This window comes from Centroberyx gerrardi, chromosome 19, assembly GCF_048128805.1.
Source record: "Centroberyx gerrardi isolate f3 chromosome 19, fCenGer3.hap1.cur.20231027, whole genome shotgun sequence".
Taxonomy (NCBI): domain Eukaryota; kingdom Metazoa; phylum Chordata; class Actinopteri; order Beryciformes; family Berycidae; genus Centroberyx; species Centroberyx gerrardi.
This window is the reverse complement of record NC_136015.1, coordinates 14226550-14246727: the sequence shown is the minus strand read 5'-3', so window position 1 is coordinate 14246727 and position 20178 is coordinate 14226550. Positions and strand designations below refer to the sequence as shown.

Below are 20178 nucleotides of genomic sequence, written 5' to 3'. Positions count from 1 at the left end.
CACACAGTCCAAACAGGGATTTGGTCCTCGCTCTATAGGAGAAGTTCACCCTAATGTATTGGTCGAAGAAATGGCAAAGGGTAACTCTCCTGTGTGTGTGTGTGTGTATGTATGTGAAATTGCTGATGTTATCCTGGTACCTGAACTCCACCAATCTATGTCAGTTACACAGTAGGCTACTATGTGGTATATAACCAATTGCCAGATGACTGCTAAACAGAATACCAATAATACAAAGATTATCTAATGATGAATTTAGTACTGCAGATACAGCTCATAACCAGTTAAAGGAAGACACCACATTTTTGGGGGGATTGGCCTGTTGGTCAACTTAGCCATTAAGTAATGAGAAAGTCATCCGTGTGTCCACTGTAGATCATTCACTCAAGTGCTCCATGCTAACTCTTTAGTACAGTGGTTCTCAACGTGGGGTCTGGGGACCACCAGGGGTCCTTGAGGGCATTCCAGGAGGTCCCCAGCAAAGTGATCAATTGTTAAACTTCATTATTTCATTTACAACAATTATAGAATGTAGAGGAATGACTATTTTGACTATAGTTTCACTGTTATCTCTCTACCTACAATACAGACAGTCATGGAATTCTGGACAAAATTATATCTAACAATAAAAAATATTCTCAGATTTGAGTCTGAGAGACAACATCTCATCAAATGGGGGTCCATGGCCCTAATGTGTAATAAATGAGGGGTCCTTGACATGAAAAAGGCTGAGAACCACTGCTTTAGTGTACACTATTGAGTGATTATGGGCATAGCATTATCCAAATTAAGAAGACTGACATTTTAGTAACAGAAAGTTGTTTGGGGTTTTTTATTATGTCATTCACTCAATATAGCTAATGTTGCCAGCTTCATTTTTGGAACTATTGCAGGTGAGCAACCATGTATTCACCTGCTTAGCAATGATTTTTAGCTGTACACATCACCCACCATGTTCACTATCTACTGAAACAGGAAAAGTAGTTGCTGAGAGTTCAAAACAGTATGTTGTTTTTTTTGTGTAAAATTTCACCAATCTCCTACGCAAAACTGCCAGACATATAAGATTACCTACCATGAGCTTTAGAGCTGAAGTTCTCAGTTTCTCACTCTTGAGATAATGCTAGTCACAGTCTCAAGTGAATGTGTGCTCAAGTGTTCGCATGGAACACCAGACCAGACCATCTGACAGGGACACATGGATCATTTAGGTGTCCATGTTCTCATCACTTACCAGCAACAGGCTTATCCTGGCTATCATAATGGCTGTCACATGATATGATCTCAACATACTCCAAAACAGAAGTAAGAATTAAGAGTATTCTGAATAATGTCAAAATATTAATGTGCATATAATCTCATTCAGTGCTATAATGCTTTTGAGAAACCCAAACCTGTTACATAGGATTCAATTGGAATTGAAAACTCACATCAGTGCTCTTTTTAAGCATGGTCAAGTGGCAGTTAGTCCAACCTCAGTGTTTACTCTCTCATATGTTCTTCCTAAACATGAAGTGAATATGAGAAGCCAGTGTTCTTATATATCTGACTTTGATTTGGTAGCTGTGTGTGTGTGTGTGTGTTTCTATGTGCGTCCAATTCAGTCCGTCTCTCCTCAAACCTACGACCTGCTCTCCCCACAGTCTTTGCTGGTCTGCTCCTCTCGCTCCGCCCCGTCCAGCAGCACCGCGTCGGGCTGCACCTCCTCCTCGTCCAGGGTCACCACCACCGGGGGCCTCCTCCTCCTTCCTCCTCCTCCTCCTCCTCCTCCTCCTCCTCCTCCTCCTCCTCCTCCTCCTCGCTCGGCCTCCTCCTCGTCCTCCTCCTCGTCCTCCTCCCCGGCCTCTGTGTCCTGGCTGGCGGAGTCGGTGCAGGTGGAGGAGAGGGAGGAGAGCTTGTGGCGCAGCTCAGCCTGGGTGGGAACCTGGAGACTGATCTCCGTGGTGAAAGACTCCACATCAGGACCTGGGAGGGAGAGGAAGCACTTGAATAATTCAGACTGTGTTTTCAAGCAGGCAGGTAGGTAGATGGATAAGATAGTGCTGCGGCGGTTGGGACATATTTGTGTTTGTAACCCATTTCACTGCCAGAACCTCGCTTTTCTAGTTTTAGAAAAAATTGTCGACAACCTCCTTTCAATGTTTGTGCCTCCTTTCAAGTCAGTGGGGAATGGAACCATTTCCACTTAAAAGGAAACCCAAACAGTTGTATTATTTATGATTATTTATTATTTATTTGCTATCTTTCGCCAACTCCTGTAAATAAAAGGAGAAATGTTTGAGTTCCCACTGAAGTTGACAGAATCACTTCAGAATTCCTCAGTCCCTTGAAAAGTTTTGTTGAGACTTGCCAATATTTGGCCAATCTGTCCGGCCTATAGACAGAAGGAAATGTAGAGACTGAGTGGAGATTTAGTCATCCGAAATTATTTTTAGACCAAGACTCTCACTTAGATGCTGCAGCTGATATAGACAGCTCCTTGTTACAAGCATTTCCCCCAGACAGCAGTATGTGGACTGATGTTGCATCATGCCTTAACATTATGGTTGAGCATCACATGTAGTTTTGACTTTTATATTCAAGACTCTGAGGCTTAATATTCAAGACCACAGTAGTACCTTGATATAAATTAACTACACTACCAGTCAAAAGTTTGGACACACCTGATTGAATGTTCTATGTTTTTCATTCTCTTAAAAGCCATTTTGATCTAAAGGCTTATGCTTAAATGCTTGAAATAATTTTTTTAGACAACTATAAATAGTGATGTTGATGCCTATGTATGAATTTCTTTCCAAAGCCTTTGCCTTTCCATCAAGGCAAGGGCGGCTACTTTAAAGAATCTAAAATATAAGATAGTTTTGATTTGTTTAACACTTTTTTGGTCACTGCATAATTCCACTTGTGTTATTTCATAGTTTTGATGTTTTTACTATTATTCTAAAATGTGAAAAATAGTAAAAATAAAGAAAAATGTGGTGTGTCCAAACTTTTGACTGGTAGTGTATAACGTGTGTGTGTGTGTGTGTGTGTGTGTGTGTGTGTATGGCCACCTACCCAAGACAGGCGAGGCGGCGCTGTTATCCTCTCCCCCAGAGTGCAGAAACACGTCCAGGGCCTCGTGGTCGGACATGTCCATCAGATCCATCTGCTCCAGCATGTCCACGTTCACCTCCATGGATGACATGCTGCCTATTGGCTCTGGACACGGCACAGGGCAACAGAGATATTAGCCTCATGCAAGACCGCAGCACCCAGAATGCAACAGCAAGGGGCTGAGTCCAGGAAGAGAGGTATTTTTTGCTTTTTTTTTTTGTCCCCTCCAAAACTCGCCAAGCAAAAGCAAATGAGTACGTTGAAGCTGAATGGCATTTTAAATGGGTAAGCAGTGTTTTGTGTACGAGGAATATTCATTTTACCTGTGGCAGGTGTCACTGTGTGTAGGAAACTGTGTGTAGAAAGTGACAGCTACACGCACAGTATCATTAAGTGAACAAGTTGCAGCGGCCCAGAAGCAGACAGCCTCCTGGTTTTGATTTCATTACTATTTTCATCCCACAAGGCAGAGACTCCTAATGTCTATATCCACTTTTGCCTGTTTGAAAACCATCTGAAACACTGGGATGGCCCTTTAGGAGAGAATGACGCCAGTCTAGGAGGCAGCCATATTGATGTATGAGGGCTGTGTTTCCAAAAAAACATCTTTAGACTCCATTCATGTACAATAGAACAAGATATTAACTTATTCTCAGGATGCTTTTGGGAAACCTAGCTCTAAGGATAGACATACTGTACATACTGTACTGTCTTTTTTCACACTATGGAGCCCAATAAAGCTGCCTAATCAAAGGATAACAGTGTTATTTTGCCTCATATCTGTCTTGTGATGAATCTAGAATCAACATTAAAACTGGCAAATTCTAGCTTGTTGCCTCGTATGAAAACCAAGGGTCGGTGTACAATAAAACCATTGGATACTTTGAGTGTTATCTCTACATACCGGCAAATGTACTAACTACTAGACTGTAGTCCTGGATTCACCACCTTGCAAGGGGGCAGTGTGTCCCCCCAAGCCCCCCCGTTCGCTATAATGATGTGGTGCATGCGTCACAAACAGCCAGTCAGTGCACTGTGTGGGAATGGGGTGGGGTGGGGGGGGGAGGTGGGGGAGGCGGGGTTGCCAGCACATGAGTAAGGAGGGAGATGATTGGTCGGCGCACAGCAGTGAGAGATGATGCCATTGGCTACCGTACCTCAAGGAAATGAGGAGAGCAGAGGAGGGCGGCACAGGGAAGGAGAGCAGAATAGAGAGTGAAGAGAGAGAGAGAGAAAGAGAGAGAGAGGGGAATGTTATTTCCCATGGAGACCGCCTCAAGAGTCTCCCTGGTCCTTATAATGCACACACACACACACACACACACACACACACACACACACACACACCTACACACACACACACACACACACACACACACACACACACACACACACACACACGCACACACACACACAGACATCCAAATAAATCTCATATTTCCACATAACAATGCCCCAACACCGGCATGTGAACGTGAATGTCCACAGACGTACTTTACGAACATATAAACTGATGCATGTATGCATAAACACACACGCCCGGATGGATGAAATGTATGCATACACACAAACGAATGGGCACGCTGTGTATTTAAACCTGCATGCAGACAAAATCACTCCTGCGCACACATTTGTCTTTACACCCCTCCGGTAATATAAACATTTCTCTCCCTTCTCTCTCTCTCTCTCTCTGTGGGAGACAGCCACGGCTTTTCTCTGTGACACATCTTAAAGGAACTTGGGTCTAATGCTCGCTAATGACTTCTCAGTATGCAGCCTCCTTCTCATGTGCATTTCCATATCTAGCCTGTCAGCAATGCAATCACCACATACCAGCTATTCAGGCTCATAAAACGTAGTATAGCGGATGCTGATTCAATATTCACCGCCGAATGGAGTTGTTTTTCTTCCACACAAACAAAAAGACACAGATGCGCATGCTCACACACACACACACACACACACACACACACAGATGCACGCGCGCACACACATACACACATATACAAACACTCTGGCTATGTTGTTGTGAAAGTCTTGGTTCAGAAAAAGCTGCTTTGAGAAGATCATTTCCGATTGTCTGCCTCCAACATGTTCTTCTTTTAGCCCCACCATGACCTTGCCTAAAAGGTGCCCCTGCTGGGAAGGACTGTTTAGCCTGCAGTGAGATTGCAGGGAGTTTGTGTGTGTGCGTGTGTCTCTGTGTGTGTGTGTGTGTGTGTAAGACCCTTGAGACTGGCTTCTGATGGCTCGGTGGCTCATGACATCCACAGCCCATTCTCTCCTCCTTACTCTCTCTCTCTCTCTCTCTCCTTTCACTCTATATCCTGTATCTCTCTCCCTTTTAAGACTCTCTCACTATCAGCTTCTTCTTTTCTTTTCAGTGGCGCCGCCCCACCGTAGGGATTTGCGGCTGCGTGAAGGATAACCGGAGTCGCCGTGTGCCGTGCTATTCAGCTCTCACACAGTAGCCTTATTTTCAGATGTGTTTTTCCCAGAATAATAAAGTGAGCCTCATCAGTAACTGATTACAAGCCTTGGTAATTAATGAAGCCTTTAGATGAAGAACCATATTGGTCTGTTGTGAATTCTTGTTGAGCAGCCTGCATACAAGTTGTACTGTCAATGCACCTTCCATCCTTATCATTTAAAGTGAGAAGTCTAAAGATGAACAACCTCTACTGTTTCTTAACCACTATTCTGACTTAGTCTTCAGATAATGAGGTGTGAAGTCGTCACTCGTTGCACCTCAAACCTCGCTTTTGTGATTGTTTTCGTCTAAGGGATTCATTATGAAAAACACTGCATTCATAAAAAGCTGTTTTTCGTGACAGTGAAAACATAACAGTCTCTCGCGTTCTCTCCCCCTCTTCTCTTTCTGTCTTTTTCCTTGCCCTCCATCCCTCCCTCCCTCCCTCCCTATTCCACAATCTCCTCTAATAAGCCATTTCCAGAGGATTAGGAGGAGGATAGATGAGTAAAAGAAGAAGAAAAATCACATTACAAACGCTGGGCCAATAGACTCCCATACATCTTTCAAGCAGACCGCATATCTCATCCAGTCCCTCATTTCGGCACGTCCTTTGGGTATTTTAGCACAGGCTTTTGGCAGTAATACATGGGGTAAACTGCTGCGAGATTCTATTACAATCCCACTGGAAGACTACATTTATATGGTGTGGTGGCATTTTTCAAAGTAATGGCTCTACTTGTGTGTTTAGCGACAGGCACTCAGTGTGTGGAGTCTCGCTGCAGAAAGCTATTATGGCTCAATCTGGTGATATGCAGTTGAAGTCTGAAGGTTTGGGCTGATAGTATCGGGACTCGGGAAGTATTTCATTTGAATGCTGGATCTGTTGGATTGGTGGCAGAAACCACTGCCTCAGTCTAAACCACTCGACATTTTTCTTTTTGCTTTGTTACTTTTCAAGCTTGTATTGGAATAGCAACAAAGAGCATGACTATGTGAGGTTGCCTAAACCCTAAAGCCTCTACAGCTTCTGACCCCACCACTCCTCTGTCTCACCTCTCCTCTCAGCGATCTGCAGGTAGCCGGTAGACAGGTACTGCTCCATGTCTTGCTGGAAGGCCTCCTCAAAGAACTTCTGCCTCTCTTTCAGCTTGACCTGGGGCGGCGGGACCCCACCCTGCTCCGCCCCCGGGACCCTCTGTGCATGCTCCGACTCCAGCTCCACTAGGAATGGGAGAGAGGGGAGAGTTACAAACATATACAGTATATTCGGGAGCTGCACATGCACATGACCGCTTATAACATTGAATATTTCGTGAGACAAACTAGAAGGCAGTTGGAGAGCGCACTGAAGAACTCTCCAACTTGCTGTGCACCCAAAGACATCATTCCTCTCATTTATATTTCAAGTTTAAATGACTTTTTTTGACACTGCAAACATTCCCTTAGGATGTGGAATTAAGTCTCTATGTCCGTTAGTTTCATAGTTATGGCTAACAACGATAATTAAATAATGGCGGAAATTTCAGATCCAGATCACCACCAAAATCTAGTCATTTGCTCCTTGGCTCAAGGCCAATCTGTCCACCAAGTTTAAGGTCCCCATGAAATGAACTCCCATTACTTTTACTTCCTGGAAAATACATTATCTTTAATGGTGACCTCATGTTGCACTAGTAGGCATAAATATCAATTTCTAACCAATAAAACCATAAGATTTTTGAACAATCCCGCCCCTCTGCACCCCTCCCATCAAATAAAATTGTCTTTCTCTCCCTGACTCATATTCCGACTTTTGAATGATCCCTCACTGCATTATGTCCCGCCCCAACATCCTGTTTTAACAGGAAATGCATCAAATCCAGGAAGTAAATCTGCCATTTCATGGGGTCTTTAATGTGAATCAGCTCATGTTTTCTGTCCTGCTGACAGACAGACAAACAAACCAACCAGCGGGCGAAAACTTAACCTCCTTAGCAAAGGTAAAATTGTGAATATAATCACAACTGACTTACTTGGTTACAATTCTGCCCTTTCTTTATGAGACCCAATGCGTAAATGCATCATGATATAAAACTAGAGTGCTATGGCAGATAGAAGCCGGCCGAACTCATCCCCCACAGGCCGGGGTCAATCCTCACTGAACCAGAACGATGTATAGCTCGATGCTCTACAGGCATTCACATATTCCGTGACTCCCCCGGCCCTCATTAACTCCACGCCCTGCCTCCTCTGGGCTGCACAGGAGGGAACACACTCACTGAAGTGTCACGCATGCAGCCCCCCTCTGCTGCACACGCTTCAGTCAACCAAGACTCCTCTCACGCGGTCTATACCATCATCAGTGTTGCTGCGGCATTAAAGGGAAGGTTCAGGATTTGTACAAGTCCATGCTATTGATCGCAGAACAAGAACTCTCTCAAAGTTGCACCCAAGTGAATCTTCTTATCAGGATTATAGAAATGTGCCACTGCTGTCTCGGAAAAAAAAGTCACATAACTGCAATTTGTTGTTTTTCTCCCTTGAATTTAAAGTTTACACAGTCATGGATGTATTGATTGAGTTTCATGACCCTTGAACCCTGTTAAACCCCATTGTATAATTTAAAAATATGTACACAACAGTCATATAGAAGGCCAAAAGGGTCTGATGTATACTGTATGTTTGGCTTTGCATTGTATTCTTTCATATTTAGGCTATGTAATTAGCTTGTAAAACTGCATGCTTTGGTAGTGCAGAAAGATAAGGGGTGATTACCTATGCTATACAATGATTCTTGGATGCGATTGGTTTTGATAAGGCATTTACTGGACTGGGATTGGTCGAGGCAGGACTCTGGGGGGACTGTAATTGGCTTGGACAGGACTCTTGGCTCTGTCCTGGCTGTTTAGGTCAGGGCCAGAGAGGGAGGAGCATATTCAAGAGACAGGGAGATAGGAACATGCCCCTGTGGGTGGGGAAAGGCTGTGTGTGCATGCATATGTTTACATGTGTGTGTGTGTGTGTTTGTGATGTTTGTGCACAAGTATCCCCCTATGTGTCCGGGCATTGCTACAGCCTGGAGCCGCAGACAGGCTGTCTCTTTAGTTCTCTCGTCTCCCTCTGATAGATAGGAGCATTATATAAGACCACTCCCTGTTACTAACTAGCAAGAGCTAGCTGGACTGAAACGTCTGACCTGACCCACATCTTTACTGCTGGTTTAATGTGATTTGGGGAATGATGGGTTAAAGGGATTCCCTGCCCTTGCCAATTTGAATTTGCCTCTGTTCATTTTCTTCGCCACACATCAGGCACATAAACCTACAAATAGCATCATGCCACGTTATCATGCCCTGAAAACGGCATCGTTCACATTACTCACTGAAACGGATGCATTGACCTGCGAACACCTCATTTCCCAGGAGTGTTCCATATGATAGGATTTCATTAATTTGAAGTAGTAGCTTTTCATTTAGCTGCAACCCATGTTGGGACATCCAGCATTTTATGTCACTGAGGCATTCCTTGACAGTTGCTAGGCTGTTTGAGTCACTAGGCTTCAGAGGCAAATATATCACTGTGTCGTCAGCACATCAATGGGAAGAAATCTTGTGTTTGCAGGTGATATGGCTAAGTGGGAACATGTAAATTGGAAAAAAGGATGGGGCCTAAAATTAAACCTTGAGGAACTGGACAGGTAATGTGCTGGAGAAGAAAAGTTTCCTGTACTGACAGAGAAAGATCTATGTGAGAGGTATGAGCTGAGCCAATTAAGCGCTGTGTCCTTGATGCCAATTAAAATTGCATGGTCTGCAGTGTCAAAGGCTGTGCTAAGGTCTAAATGGATTAAAATGTACCTTTTTTTTAAAAGGCCACAGAAGAAATATGCCATTGACATCTCTGTGTTTTTATCCTCCATTGGCAAGATTATAGTAATTACAGCGGAAGTGCATGCACTTACTAAAATCCTGCTTATGCAAGGAATTACCTGTATATGTATTTTTACTAAAAATGACTGCTAAAGAAATAAACTGCTCCTCCTCCTCCTAATAGCCTATTACTACTGTTAAAAATCTGTATTTTTCTCCAGCACTACTCTGGCCATAATAATAGAGGAGGAACACAAAGAACCGCATTTTGCTTACTTGATGAAAGAGCAATAATGAAAGCATTGCTCTTTCGGTAGGTTTGTATTGGTATTATATGTGAACACATGTAGATGAATATGTGTATATATGTAGGTCCATACAGGATATGTGCCAATGTATGTAGATTATCTGTGTGTATGTATGCATGTATGTATATGATATGTGTGTGTGTGTGTCAACAATTATGTGTTGTATTAATATGAATTATTGTATGCTTAAATGTTTTTAATGTGGACTCTTGGAAGATTAGCCAATGGGCTAAAAGAGGTCAAAATAAAATCAAAATCAATCAATCTTTCATCAGTGTGCAGAGAGCACACTATAAAAATACCCATTCAGTGATGTCAATGTTCCTCTGAAAGACCCAGAAAGACGTGCACAGACCGACAGACGGGAAGACACACACACACACACACACACACACACACACACACACACACACACAGGTCGGTGGTCGGTCAGTTGTCTGCTGTCTCTGTGATTTGAACATTCCCTCCTTGCGACTGTATGAGTTTTACATCCTGTGTCATGCTATGCTGTCTTACAAAGCTCTGCTCCATGCCCTCTCTCTGCTTCTGTGTTCCCCGTAAAATCAATACTGCAATGCTTCAGGAGTGTTGACTCTACTGTAGGGGAAAAGGATCAGAGACTGGGCACCCTCACAAAGACCAGTCCCCTGACAGAATAGGCTGGGCCCTAAGGGGGTCTCGCAGCAGATGGACACACACACACACACACTCACACACAAAGGAGGGAACAATGAGGTCCCACCAGAGCTCACTCATCATGAACACCACACCAACTGCCCTCGGAGACTTAGAAATGATCTCTCTCTCTCACTCTATCTCTCTCCCGGTGCCCTCCTTTTCTCTCTTTTATCTGACTGCCCGTCTTTCTCTCCATCACTCCCTCATCTTTGCCCCTCTCTCTGTCCTTCCCTCTCTGTTGGCTGGTAAGTGTGTGTGTAGTGTTTGTGCGTGTGTGTGTGCGTGTGTGTGTGTGTGTGTGTGTGTGTGTGTGTGTGTGTGTGTGGATGGCTTCTAGAGACTGCTCTATTAGATTAGGGGCCTTGGGGAAGCTTTGTTCAGATTGTCAAGCATTGTGTGGGGTTGGTAAGAGGGGACAGAGAGGGAGCGAGGGAGAGAAAGCGACGGGTGTGTGTGTGTGTGTGTGTGTGTGTGTTTACTCTTAATTAGGGCTTCCAGACAGACAGCACTCATGAGAGAGCAAGATCCTGTCTTTTTATCTCTCCGTCCCTAATCGAATTCCTACCATTATTAGCCCGAGCTATCTATTTATTTACAGCATCTGTCTACACAGTATGTATCGACTGTATTTACCTATGTGTGTACCTATCTCTTTTTCTGTCCATCCATCCATCTGTTTGTCTGTCCGTCTCTCTTTCTGTCTGCGGACCTGTCTGTCTGTTATCTGTCTCTCCCTCTCCTCCCTCCAATCAACATACAAATAGTTTTGAGGTGCTTACATTGCCTGGTAAGAAAGTCAAATATTCCCCAAGTAGTTAAAATCAATAACAATATCAACAAAGATCTGTGTGAGTACCACTCATATTAAAATTATAGTGGCTGTGATTACAAATATATTCCAAATGCCATATTATTATGGTCATCCAAACCTCCCACTCTTCTTGACCTAAGCAAGAAATTGAGTGTAGATATTTATGTTTTATGTCAGTATAACCCCCCACCTCTTCCCTGAACACCCAGATGAATGACATTTTCATCGTTTAATGATGAGCTTTTTATCTCGTCAACCTTCTTTGGAGCATAAACCCACCTGTCTGTCTGTCTTATGAATTTCTCCTCTCATGCTACCTCTGTTCTCACTAAGCGCTCCTCCCTCCCCCATCCCTCCTCCCTGCTCCTTTCTTCTTCATCATCTACAGGACAACCATATCCTTCTACGCTTGTTAGCTACCGTGACTATTTTTAGTACTGGCTCATCTTTAGCTCACAGGATTAAGTCTGTGGTGATGATGACTTTAAGAGCATGAGCCTTTATAGGTTTGGGGGAAGCGTACACACACACACACACACACACACACACACACACAATTACACACACATACACACAGTTATACACACACACATTCAGATATACCCTCATTCATACTGTATGTATGTCATTAATGCATTACACCAACACAGAAATATACACACACACCCTCAAATAATAGCTCATCACACACTTAGAATATGACATGATTAATATGTACAGTGGTGAATGCATTATGCACACACTCACACAGACATAGATCTGGTAATGATTCATAGGTGCTAAGGCGATTGCTGTCAAATTAAATAACGTCATTTTGGTCCATTACAAAGACAAGTTATTTTTAATAGCATATATATATATGGAGAGAGAGAGAGAGAGAGAGAGAGAGAGAGAGAGAGAGAGAGAATATTAGTCATTAACTAAAACTGAATAATCTGTTCTGCAATGAACAGAAAGAAGAGTTTAATTCACAACAAAACAACAAAATGAATGCAAGTTTGAAAGTTTAACTCACTGGTGAATATTACTGAAGTCATTAGCTGTGTTGAACCTTTTACAAAAAAAAGTAACATTTTAGAAGACAATAATCATCTGTGCTTTTTAAAAATATGGAACTTCAGCTAACGTTTTCAAAATGGATGTAGCATTTTCTACTGAAACCCTTCAAAAGAAAAACTGTACTACCTGAGTTTGTATTTGCTGTGCAACTCGGTGCATCTGTTCCCACAATCATCATGCAGGGCAAAAAAAAAACGATACTGTCCCACTCACAGGCTGTTCCTTGTGCTCCGTAGATCAGCAGGCTCAGGTATATGAAATGTACTCACAAAGCCGTGGGTTTGAGTCTGGCTCATGACCTACAGTCTGCTGCATGTCGCCTGCTCTCCTCCCCACCTCTCCTGTCACTCTCAACTGTGTGACCCAGAACTCAGAAGAAATGAAAAGAACATTAAATAATCAGATTTTGCCTGTCCAGATGGCTATTTGTGCAGACGAATGACTATGGAATGAGTGTTTTGATGTAATTACAGTCGTATCTTGTTTTCAATAGTAGAGAAACGTCTGGTATCTACCCTGCAAATCCAGGAAGCAAAACCCACAGGAAAGGGCTGGTATGCCTGTGTGGTTGTGTGTGTGTCTAAATGTTTCAGTTTGACAGCGTGCACATAATATGAGTTTTTTTGCTTGCTTATGTGGATGTGTGGGTGGCCATGCACCTGTGTATATATTTGCATGTATTTGCATTTGTATGTTTTGCATGTACCCATTCAATATAAGGCACAATAAGAGGGCAACGTATAGAACAAACAGTCATTAATCTTTTGCTCCAACGTACCTTACCTACTGATTAACCAAGCTGGTCACTCTCTATCATAAACACTCACTCTCTCTATTTTCTCTGCTTTGTGTAAGTGTGTGTGTTTATGTCTATGGGAAGATAAGCAGCGGGGAAACACGCCATCAAGGGCGATTCAATTCAAGTCTTCAGGATTCAACTCAAGTTCTGGATTTGACTAAACGGAATAATTTTCTCACAGCTTGCCTCGCAGAGCAGAATGCAAATCTCAGGGCAAGTGTTCATCGTGCAAACTTGGTCACCATATCCCTTTTGCACATTCAACGTTAAATATGTGCTTACTTAGAATAGGAACTAATTTTGTTTCATTTAGGGCTATTTAAGACTGCTTTTCAGTGTGCTATTTAAAGTACTAGTTTTATCTTAATTAGGGCACTTTCAGAATTCTTTTTAGTAAGATTCCTTAGGTGTAAAGAATATCGACTGTAGAGCATTTGCAGGCTTGATTTAAGTGACCATCAACTAACAGCCTTGCAAATGGCAATATCATCTTTCCGGCTGCCAAGAGCCAATTTAAGTCACTCCAGAGCGGTTCCATACTTATTCACAGTTCTGTAGTGCACTTCACATATCAGGTGCTCCCTTGGGACCTGGCAGTGGAGAAAGAGGGAGGATTGGAGTCACGACGAATGGATGGATGGATGGATGGATGGATGGATGGATGGATGAAAGCTACAGTAGACTTTCTGGCCAGTCTGCCTTCAATGCACGCCAAAGCACTGGGACTGGAGCCAGTGTTTGTGCGCATGTGTGTGTGCACAGACAATATTAGACACATTTGATGGCCCTCTGTGGCTGTGAGTGTATGTGTGTGAGAGAGAGAGAGAGAGAGAGAGAGAGAGAGAGAGAGAGACCGAGGGGGACCGAGAAAGAGAAAGACAGAGAGAGAATGGGATGGGGGATGGGATGCAGGATGTGTGGGAAGTGAATGTTTTCCTTCATGTGTCATTCTTTGAGAAAGAGAGACCAGGAGGACAGGCACACCGCCACAGGGCCTAACCTTGACATCTAGGCTGAAGAAGATGCAGCAATTCCCCCACTGTTGATGTGCAAGTCAAGGTCTGTGCTGTCTTTCTATAGGTCTGTTTGCTATGAAAAGCTTCTTCACAAATGCATGTGAGTAAGGCAAGGCAAGGCAAACTGTATCTATATACTGTAGCACATTTCATACACAAGGCAAATTCAATGTGCTTCACATAAAACACAAATAATACATAATTTGTCAGGTAAAATGACTTTATCAACTCATAAAATGACATTAGAAAGAAAGAAAGAATGAAAGAAAGAAAGAAAGAAAATAGTTAAGTAAGGATAATAATAGTAACATAGAAGGAATTCATTCCAAAACACTACAAAAGCATTGCTCATTATTTTTAAATTACAGATCATAGTATCCTTGATAATGTTTCTATTGTGTAAACAAAAACTTCTTTTAAACCATCATTTCTTCATAAGCACAACTATTTTTTTTTTCTATGCAGATTAACGGTGACTCAAACAATCCGTCCCCTATTTCATTATTGTTGTTGCACCACAATGACTCACCAAAACAGATCAAACGTTCAATATCCCGACATAAAAATTAAATCCCCCCACTTGTTCTGCCCGTCATTTTAAATTAACTGTCTGGTGTTCGATGGATTTGTTTCCGTTTGGTATCGCCTAATATTTCATTCTGAGGCGGCAGTGCAGCCTGAGGACCAAGAGGCAGACCTGACAGTGGAGACAGCCACTGCTTCTTCTTAAGCCCTGCTCACTCAGCCGTGGTATTTTTAGATTCTGGCCGTCTTGCTATCTTTCAAGTGCTCAGGTTTCCGCCAAAGGCAGCCCCCATGCTGTAAATAACACACATTCGCTTTTTTTTTCTCTCTCTCTCTCTCTCTCTCACACACACTTGCTGAATTGTGCGCGTATGTACAGTCCCAGATATGCATGATACAGAAACATGCATATTCCAGGGAGACTGCATACACCAGTGTGTGCATTCAAATATAAACATACTCAAGCATATGTGTGTACAAGCATGTTACACATACAAATAGATGGGAAGTGATTCGTTTGACTAGCTATTATGGATGCAACTTAATTGTGTGTTAGGCTTCCAGTCAATCACCAATGTCCTGGCCAACTGCCTCCTAATGACTTGTCACTTTGTTGCATAACTTGGTTTAGTCCCCTGCAACCTACTTTACTCACACAAATAAATGCATAAACTGAAATACATATACACACGCAAAACCATAAAGTGACACAAGCAAGATCATACATATTTGTACTACTGAAATGTTGAAATCCACTTCCATCAACAGTTTTATACAGCCTGCTTGGACTGGCCAGAACTTAGAGCAGAGTTAGAACGAGTGATTAGCTTTGGATTGGAGTCATATCATATTATTATAATACCAGCAATGATAAGTCAAAAAAAAAGGGAAGTGGACCATGTCACTGCAGAGAGGGAGAAATGCAACATCTCACATTTGAAGGGAGATTTTTCATTGATCTGGTCAATCTTTTATACACTGGGTGGGTAAAACACACTGCTAGTGTATGAGAAGGAATGACTGGGGAGAGACTCAGCTGATGAATGATTATGAGGCTTACGTCTCAGTTGGCACGGGGTGGCAGATCCATCTTTGCTCGCTTTGTTTAATGGACTCGGTTTCGTGAGTTGTCATGATGGAAAAGCAAACAATTGTGCAGTTACACACACATTCTCTCACCCCGTGTCCTTTTCTGCCAGGTCTGTTTTATGTCTGTATGCATTTCTCTCCCCGTCTGACTCTTATGCTTTCTTCCTTTCAGAGACAACTCTCATCTCACTCTCATCTTCACACACATCACCCTCTCTCTCGGTCTCGCCCACCTACACACTCCCCCACTTCCCCCCCCACATACACAATGGGGTGCCAAGCTTCACTCCAGCTTCACTCCTCATCTCTTCCTGTCTGTCTCTCTGCTTATTCAACTGTAGTGATGGCAGCTTCATGAGGTTTCTGTGCTTGTAGGCTACAATACCTCAGCTGCTGAGTTTATGTAGGAATCAATGCAGCACATGCATACAGACGCACAAACATACAGATCCCCTCTCTCTTACACACACACACACACACACACACACACAACCCAGAATGCCTGTGAAGCTGAAGGAGTGTGTTTGGCCTATTGCACCGAAGCCATTGATTCCGTGTTAGCTATTGATCCTATAGCAGGACCATAATGAATACTAATGGAGATGTCTTGAGGGATAGATATTGAGATACTGGAATATACATCACAGGGGTTACATTCCTGTGATGAGAGAGAGAGAGAGAGAGAGAGAGAGAGAGAGAATAAGAATAAGAAAAGAATCAGGAGGACGACATCTTGGCACATTTTTATACAGTAAGTGTTGTAAGGAAGTTTTATTTCCTGTTTGTTCACTTGAAATGACCACAGAAGAAGCAGGTTACTAGCACAGGCATTTCAGACATGCACAGTTCAACCCTTAGTACAGTACAGTAACCCTACAGTCATCACCTAGATGCAAGCATAAAAATGTTTGTTTTTCCCTGACACTTTCTCATTCCGTTATATGCCTACTAATATAGCTGTGTTGCAGTGTATAAAAACACTCACACTTGCTACATTATTTGCCAGACGCTCACAGCTGGCAAGCATGTAGAAACTAGTTTTCACTGGTTTGTAATCAAATGAGTGATTGCAGTGATGCAGCAGCCACGGCCAATGATGGGTATCTAATGAGGTGCCATATTGAGAGGAGATGGATACAACACAATACTGCGAACACTGCCAATGATATGCAGAGTTTTAGATTCAACTTCTGCTGGTAAAGAATACTGATAAGATGTTATTGAGTCATTTATCTGTATTTGGGGAATACATTTTGTAGCATTGTGAGTTATGTTAGAAACCCATTTTTTACAAAAAGGCAATTGAGAGAACAGCGATGTTTAGTTACATTTCAAACTCCAACACTCTTCATAGCCTGAAGCTGAATTGAAAGATGAAGACATGGGCACTGGTATGAGAAAGGAATAATCTGGAGTTTGTCAATTATTTGTTTGGTTGATGACAGCAGACACCAATGTAACCCACACACACACACACACACACACACACACACACACACACACACACACACACACTGTCAGATATCCTCCATTCTGAGTGGGAGTGAGAAGACACACTGCAAATCATTTTTGCTAACTACCCATGTAACCAGGCAACTGGACACCAGCATGTAAGGCAAAGCACAGTAGGAGGTCTCACTGCTTCCTGGAAAGTCATTCATACTCTGCACAGCACAGAGAAAGGGACATTTTTTTTAACATTATAAGATACATTTTCAGGGGCCAGGTACATAAACATAATGGTTATCTGGATCAACCTCAGTTCCTTTTCCCATCTCACAATGCCCTGCGAGACAGGCAGTGATGTCAAGGAGCTGACATTTTTATTTACCCGGTCCACTGTCTGTCTATCAGTCAGACAAAAATAGGCAGATGGACAGACAGGCAGACATAATTTGCTTACATCTTAATGGACAGACTGAAATGCGTGCAGGCACACAAACAAACACACACACACACACACACACACACACACACAGACACACGTTAATGGACAGGCTGAACGGGCCACGGCTGGGCCTGGCAGACCTTGGCCATCATCATTACCCATACAGCAAATCAGAGGTGTCAGCTAGCAGCCCAGCCATTCATGACAGCAGACTGCACAATGGGATTAGGAACGTACCAAGTAGATCATGTGAGAGGGGTGGAGGTCACATCGATGAGGTCAATAACCTTGTTGTGCAGTGTGATTGGATGAGACTGAAGATCTAGTAGTTTTTGTTGCTTTTTCTATTGTTTCTAGATATTTTATAATACTATAACTTTGCGTTATGTTTTCTGATAAAGAACTTATTGAAATCCAAGTTCCAAGACAATGACAGTAACTAAGCAGTGGGATGCTGCACATGATTGCCACTATCAAAGAGGTGCTATGAGTGAGTAATTCTGTATATTTGTATATTTATCTTAATTCAAACAAGTTTTCATACTGCACTTGGTATACTCTAATGTCAGACCCTCGTGACAAAAACTTTGAGGTTGTCTACGGTGCCCTAGCCCCAACATAACTCTAATGTTGTAGATGCTGAAATATTGGGAAGATTCTGGCAATTTCCAAGTGAATGCTCTGTAGGGGATTTAAATGCAGCCTCAGTCTGTATCATCTAAAGAGCTTAGAGCCAGATTTGATAAAACCCAGGCGGCTAACGGAGCATTTCTGCTCTAAAGTAATCAAAGCACCAGCAGTATAAAGTGTTTGGGCGTTATGAGCAAGGAAATGAATAAAAATGAGAGCTAGGCTTAGGGGAGCAGACAAGAAAGTCATACAGTCTTCATTTTCCCATATTGACCTGAACCTTAAATGGTGATGGCAACTTAAGTCAAAGACACTCAAATACAACCAAATATCTCTCCTCTGTCCATGAGACATTAATTGAATGATTTTGGAGTTAAACGTCCATGAAATTGTACTTTTATGTAAAATGGGAATACATAAAATAGATAAATTGGCCTTAAAGGGGTATTAAGCATATCTGTTGCGAAAAGGAGGGCGGCTATAAAATCCCTCACTCTTTTGGGACAATACTGTACTATGGAGCTGGGAATGTTGAAAATAATTTAGTTTTATACCTCAGGCAAATAAATAATAATGTAACAAGCACACACACACACACACACACACACACACACACACACACACGCTACCTCACACAGTCACAGTTACATAATATGACATATTATGTGTTATTATTATGACAATAGCCCCATCCCAGATCTCCATAAGTGCATTGTTTTGTCATCTCCAATGTGATTTTACACAGCAGTGAAGCAAGAGGAATTGTCTCTGTCTGAACTGAGATATTCATTCTCATCTTACATCTTACCCAAACTCCATTATAATTTCATCCTTGAATGCCCTATTTAATTCAATCCCGCCTTTTTTTCTTTGCACAAAACTGTCTTGTTGCTGCATAGGCATACAGTGAGCAGCTGCACTTGTACTCTTAAGCTCTGGGATGCGTAGCCATGTCTGCCTGTTTGTTTTGTTCCGAACTGAATGAATGTGAAAAGAGTCGGAAATCTAAATATTGTGGGTAGAATAAGCCGGAAGCAAAGGAGCTGGGGGGGGAGAATGGGAGCAAATGTGCTCTATGGGGGTGATGTGAACATCTTTTAGCTTTTTGCTACTCACTGTCAGCTGACATTTGCCTCAAAAACATTTCCGTGGCTGCAAGGCGTCTGGCCTTTCTAAATGTGTATATTCACGTGTACAAGGGTGTGCTAGCATGCAGCCACACATCAGACAGGCTGAGAGGAACAAGCACATGCAGGCAGGAGCCAACTGGTTAGGAAGGTCAACAGCAGAGGAGATGGAGGCTATAACAGTCTATGTTCACAGCTTACATGCATGTTCTGCAACACCAAGCAGAGCATGAAATCCAGTTAGGAAGCAGGTTGTATATTGTGCTTTGAGAATATGCCACTTTGGATTTATCAGGATGAATAGCTGGTGGCTTTGTAAAACACTTTGGTCCAACTGAGGCTTGAGGAAGCTGAAAGAGAATCTATTGAACCCTGAATTTGCATCAATTTGTTAGACTGTGTTCAAGAAAGTAAACAATTAATTGTTAATCTTAAGATGTGGATGTGCAGTGGAATGTCTGTCATCCAGGAGACTGAAATGTTTTGAGCATTGAAATGCCAAGCAGATGTATTTTCCAAACCTGAAATGTGATGCATATGCATGCCAAAATTCTTAGTGTGGTCTAACTTGGCATACAAATTGTAATGCCTTTAGTTGCATTTATCAACAAATAAATTCCAACAACAAACTATCATTAGAATATACAGTATATTTCCATCAGTGTTTTTAAATATGAAGTGTTTCATTCCATTTGAAAAATTTGACACCTGCTCTTACAAAATGATTGAAATGTAATCACTCATGTGAGCAATGCAATCTGTAATAGTTATTACAGATGAAGTTATGCATCATATTTACAGCTTTGCTTGCAAAATGGTTCTGTTCTTCTT

The 20178-nt window shown here is 42.4% G+C and overlaps 1 protein-coding gene across 1 annotated transcript; it reads right to left on the bottom strand.

Moving 5' to 3' along the window:
* Positions 1 to 1621: 1621 nt before the first annotated feature.
* dtnbp1b (dystrobrevin binding protein 1b) lies at positions 1622 to 12782 on the bottom strand. Its single transcript, XM_071901580.2, has 4 exons — positions 12400 to 12782; positions 6623 to 6790; positions 3058 to 3201; positions 1622 to 1965 (listed from the first exon to the last, which is right to left on the bottom strand). Exons 1-4 carry the CDS (start codon positions 12449 to 12451, stop codon positions 1622 to 1624), a joined length of 708 nt encoding a protein of 235 aa, XP_071757681.2. The 5' UTR covers positions 12452 to 12782.
* Between the last annotated feature and the right edge of the window lie 7396 nt (positions 12783 to 20178).